This window comes from Tachysurus fulvidraco, chromosome 8 (assembly GCF_022655615.1).
Source record: "Tachysurus fulvidraco isolate hzauxx_2018 chromosome 8, HZAU_PFXX_2.0, whole genome shotgun sequence".
Lineage (NCBI taxonomy): Eukaryota > Metazoa > Chordata > Actinopteri > Siluriformes > Bagridae > Tachysurus > Tachysurus fulvidraco.
The window spans coordinates 25,913,475-25,918,474 of NC_062525.1; the positions used below are offsets into that span (position 1 = coordinate 25,913,475).

The 5,000-nt window shown below is 43.1% G+C and overlaps 1 protein-coding gene across 1 annotated transcript in view; it reads left to right on the top strand.

Annotated features, from left to right (window-relative positions):
* arid5b (AT-rich interaction domain 5B) overlaps nucleotides 1-5,000 on the top strand; it is an 88,124-nt gene that overhangs the window by 11,011 nt on the left and 72,113 nt on the right. The window contains exon 3 of the mRNA XM_027157166.2: nucleotides 70-304. Within this exon, the coding sequence (XP_027012967.1) occupies nucleotides 70-304 (235 nt within the window). The remainder of the gene's footprint in view (nucleotides 1-69; nucleotides 305-5,000) is intronic.

Here is a 5,000-nt window from a genome sequence, read left to right on the forward strand (position 1 = left end):
CAGACAGTATCTTATCTTATCCCCATGGCAACATGTCTACCTGCCTAACGCCGTGTGTGTGTCCGGCAGGACGAGGTCATCGCCGTGTCGGAGAAGGTCATCGTGAAGTTGGAAGACTTGGTGAAATGGACAGTGTGGGATTCGTCGTGTTGGAAGAAAGGCCTGCATGCGCTGCCTCTGAAGCCCTCGATGCTCAAAGAGCTGGGCAAGAACGGCCAGAGGGAAAGTCTGTACCGCTACCGAGAGTCCACGCTCAACAGCGGCCTCAACTTCAAGGACGTCCTGCGGGAGAAAGCTGAACTGGGTATGTCAGTCTGTCTGTCTGTCTGTCTGTCCGTCTGTCTGTCTGTTTTTTTTTCTCATATGAATGCTTATATGCGGCTGAATCGGCTTTCTTGTGTGTTAAAGCGAACCATAAAGTCCATCTTCTCATTGTAAACGGTCCTCCTGCTGAGATGATGATACAGTCGTGTCGGTTATTGACTTATTTTATTTCATTCCCCTCAAGGCTCGGCTATGTCGGCTTTATGACTGTGATTTTCATTCATGAGCGCGTACTGTAAGGGCCGTCTGCACGGCGGCGCAGCTTTATTCACTGTTTACCTTCCGAGCGGAGAAACGACACAGTAATCAGGATCTATAGAGTAGACGGATCTGTTAATCCCTCGTTTATTCGCAGCCTGCTTGAAGTGGACATTTAACTCGTGTTCGTTGTTAGCCGAAGAACAGGATGTCTCCGAAGATCACGAGCTTGGATGAAAAGGAGAGATTTTCATGTGAAAGATGGCGAGAAAGCATGTGCGAGTGCTATCCTTTTTTTTTTGGTAAACACGGCCTTTAATAGCTGCGGTCTTGAGAAAAAAAGGACATATTTTAGGAAGATTGCTAGCTCACACTTCAGTTTCAGCAGAAACTTTGAGGAACGTGTGTAAGAATGAAACATGACAGTCATCCTTAAAGTTGGAGTCCTCTTGAGACTGAGAGACGAAAGTGCTTCATTTTGTTCTCAAGTCTTTTCCATGTAGTTCTCTGACTAGATGTCATTATTCGCGGAGCATATTAGCATGGTTTCTTATGGGAGATAAAACCTTTTCTTAGAAACACTAAGCACTTTACGGCCAGTTTATGTCCGAGTCTCAGCTTTCGCCTCGGTGGATTATCTGAATTCTGTGTTTGTAGCTGAGAACCTTCTGCTGTAATCATAAAGACTTTGCTGTGTTCATCCCAGGACTTCATAATACACTCAAAGCAAACGTCATTTAAACACATGGTCCTGTTTCTCTCTCTCTCTCTCTCTCTCTCTCTCTCTCTCTCTCTCTCTCTCTCTCTCTCTCTCTCTCTCCTGGTTCCTCTTATAGTTTATTCGTTATGTCGTCTCCATGAGTTTTTCTTTCCCTCGTCGCCTCTGGCTCGCTGCAGATTTCTGTAAAGCTGCTTTGTGCCTATTGTGTCTATTGTTAAACGCGCTATACAAATAAATTTGAATAGAATGGAATGGTACCACATTGGCCGGCGGTGTGAGTGATGTTAGATTGCGGCGAGGATTTTCAATAGTGTTTACGATTCCATTGTAACAACAATACAAAACTCAATCAAAACGCCGTACGAGTAGGACACAAGCCTCGTTCAGAACGTGTCTTTAGAGCAGACACAATGCCACCCTCTCATTAGCATTCCCTCCGTTTGTGCTCCGGTTCTGTCTGAACAATATTCCAAGTGTTAATTAATTTAGGAGCGCACTATTCCCAGAGTAATCATTCCGAGAAGCAGGAAAACAAACAAACAAACAAACAAACCAAAAATCCCAAAAGCAGTTTCCTGATGTATTTATCTTATTGGAGCTGCTTTGACATGCATTCATACACGTGTAACACGCCTCGGTTATCACACGCTCCTCTGCCGTGGAGTATAAACGCCGCAGCACAAGCTTTATGGCCATATAAATATGTCATTTTGGCTGCATTCCTGGGCAGCAGATACCTGCTGGAAGCCAAGAAACAGCCTAACAAGAATATCCAGGTTTTTTTATTTTTTTTTTTACAAAGCGTCTTATTTTAGCTCCGGGTCTGGAGAGGAGAAACGTCCATTTGGCGTCCAGAACGTTTAGGTTTCAGGCAGATTGAAAAGACATCTAAGAGAGCTATACTTACATATTTCCCCATTTAGCAGAGGGGTAATTAGACAGCAGACGTTCTTTTTTTTTCATTGCAGGAATTTGCATACGCTTCGCCTTCTTCTCAGTCCGCAGAACCTGAATGTTAAATTGCCCTTGAAACGGCTGATATATTAGATGCCTGTGCTGAGATTAGATAGGCGAATCAATAATGGACGCTTTGTCGCTTAAGCTTACATGAAGGCTACAGCTGCAAACGTGAATCAATAGGAGGGCAACAAAAAAGATCTGTGATTTATTTACTGTCACTCGTCTAACCTTATTACTTTGTGCGCCTCGTGAGCGCATATTTCTCTCTGTTAATAAGCGGCTTTTTAATGACTATATTAGCCTGTTTATGTTGTCAGGATTCGAAATGCAGTTAGTCACAACGCCTCCAGATTCGCTTGCTAAGCAGAAAATTCTGGCAGTGAACCAGAGGCCATCTTCGAGAGAGAGAGAGTAGGAGAGAGAGGAGACGAGAGAGAGATAGGAGGAAGGAGAGCAGAGAGAGAGAGAGAAGGAGAGAAGAGGAAAAAGAGGAGAGGAGGAGAGAGAGAAGGAGAGAGAGAGAGAGAGAGAGAGACCAGAGAGAGAGAGAAAGTAGAGAGAGAGAAAGTAGAGAGAGAAAGGAGAGAGAGAGAGGGAGAGAAAGAGAGAGCGAGAGAGAGAGAAGAGAAAGCGAGAGAGAAGAGAGGAGAGGAAGAGAGAGAAGAGAGAGCGAGAAGGAGAGAGAAGGAGAGAGAGTGCGAAAAAAAAGAAGAAGGAGAGGAGGAGAGATTCTCATCCTTCTCTCTCTCTCTTGCTCCTTCTCTCTCTTTCTCTCTCCTTCTCTCTCTCTCTCCTTCTCTCTCTCTTTCTCCTTCTCTTTCTCTCTCCTTCTCTCTCTCTCCTTCTCTGTCTCTCTCTCTCTCTCTCTCTCTCTTTCTTTTCCCTCACTTCGCTTTGTAAAAGAAAAGAAAGGGATCATTCAGCAGGTCATCCCTTTCACTTGCAGAACGCAGCCCTCAGAAACACCTCTGCTTACGGGAAATAAACCTGTCATTGAGACCGACGCATGAAACGAGCTCGTTTTTATCCTCGTAGGGAGTTTGTTCTTCGTCATTTTAGTAAATCATGACGTACAGGACCAAGCAACGGATCAGCGATCCAACGGGACGAGAGGGAAAAGATCCTGCAACTAAACGCTTGAAAAGATGACAATAGATAAATGAAGGGGGAAAAAACTAAATATAGGTTTTGTAGATTTTTGCAGGTTTTTATTTTATTTTCTCGTTCTGTCCTGATCAGTAAAGCCATGTTTTGGACGATGAAGACAGATTAAACGAATCACAGAGCAGTCGTACATTTAATGTACATTTAATGTGTTCAGATCCGCTGGTGTTCGTCACAGACCTCCAGGACCGAACATAACACTACAGATCGCTTTAACAGTTCTACATTAAAATGTTATTTGCTTTGTCATTCAGTCACGTTGCTTTATAAGAGGTTCCTTTCATATAAACAGACCTTTTTGCTGTATGAACTCAAACACACTACACATTTTGCCCGACAAACACAAAACACAAATGGATCCACAAACACCTTCAACAATTCAAGCCGGGATTCCCAGAATCGGTGTTCAGGAGTCGTCAGTAAACACGTCCATGCTAGCTGCTGTTAGCACTGAATTAGCATCAGCTCGTGTTGTTCAGGATCACGTGTGAAATACGTTTATACATTTTTTATATACTTTATACTGATTTCTCTGTGTAATCATTAAAGCAATGACTAATTATAATATAACGATGTGATGCGGTATGCAGTGAGATAAAAAGGTCCACGTGGTTAAATAACACGTCAAACTCGAGCTCACACCTGAGCTGAGACTCAAACTCACAACACTGGGGTTTCAACCACACATTACATTATTAATCAACTAAATGTAATCCCAGAGTTCTGCTGTGGTTCCATCCGCACCAACATCCTCATGAGATTTCACATTGAATACAACATGAACGGATCACACTCACTACGTTAGGCATTAGGCAATTTATTTATTTTATTACCTTAATCTGACTGAACACAGGGGGGACACGGTGGCTTAGTGGTTAGCACGTTCGCCTCACACCTCCATGGTTGGGGGTTCGATTCCCACCTCCGACTTGTGTGTGTGGAGTTTGCATGTTCTCCCCGTGCCTCGGGGTTTCCTCCGGGTACTCCGGTTTCCTCCCCCGGTCCAAAGACATGCATGGTAGGTTGATTGGCATCTCTGGAAAATTGTCCATAGTGTGTGTGTGTGTGTGTGTGAGTGTGTGAGTGAACGAGAGTGTGTGTGTGCCCTGTGATGGGTTGGCACTCCGTCCAGGGTGTATCCTGCCTCGATGCCCGATGACGCCTGAGATAGGCACAGGCTCCCCGTGACCCGAGAAGGTCGGATAAGCGGTAGAAGATGAGTGAATGAACACACGTTAGTTTATTTGCAGTGACTGATATCTTAAATACACCATCATTACTATTGTGTGGTTACAGCCATGTGCAGGAACTTAAAGCAATACAAATTACATTATTATTATTATTATTATTATTATTATTATTATTATTATTATTATTATTATTATTATTATTATTAATAATAATAATAATAATAAATCATTTTCCATATATAGTTTTCTAGAACATAATTTTGTCAGAGTAACTACAGAAAGCCGTGATGAATTAGCAACCAATTGCAAGCAGCACAGAATAAAACTGTTCACCTTTTAATTTGGAAATTGCAGGCAGCAACAAGGCGCCTTTAAGATGATGTTTCCTCCATCTGTTTTCTTGGCCAGAGACTGTTAATGCCGCTTAACGCAGGTAAAGAAAG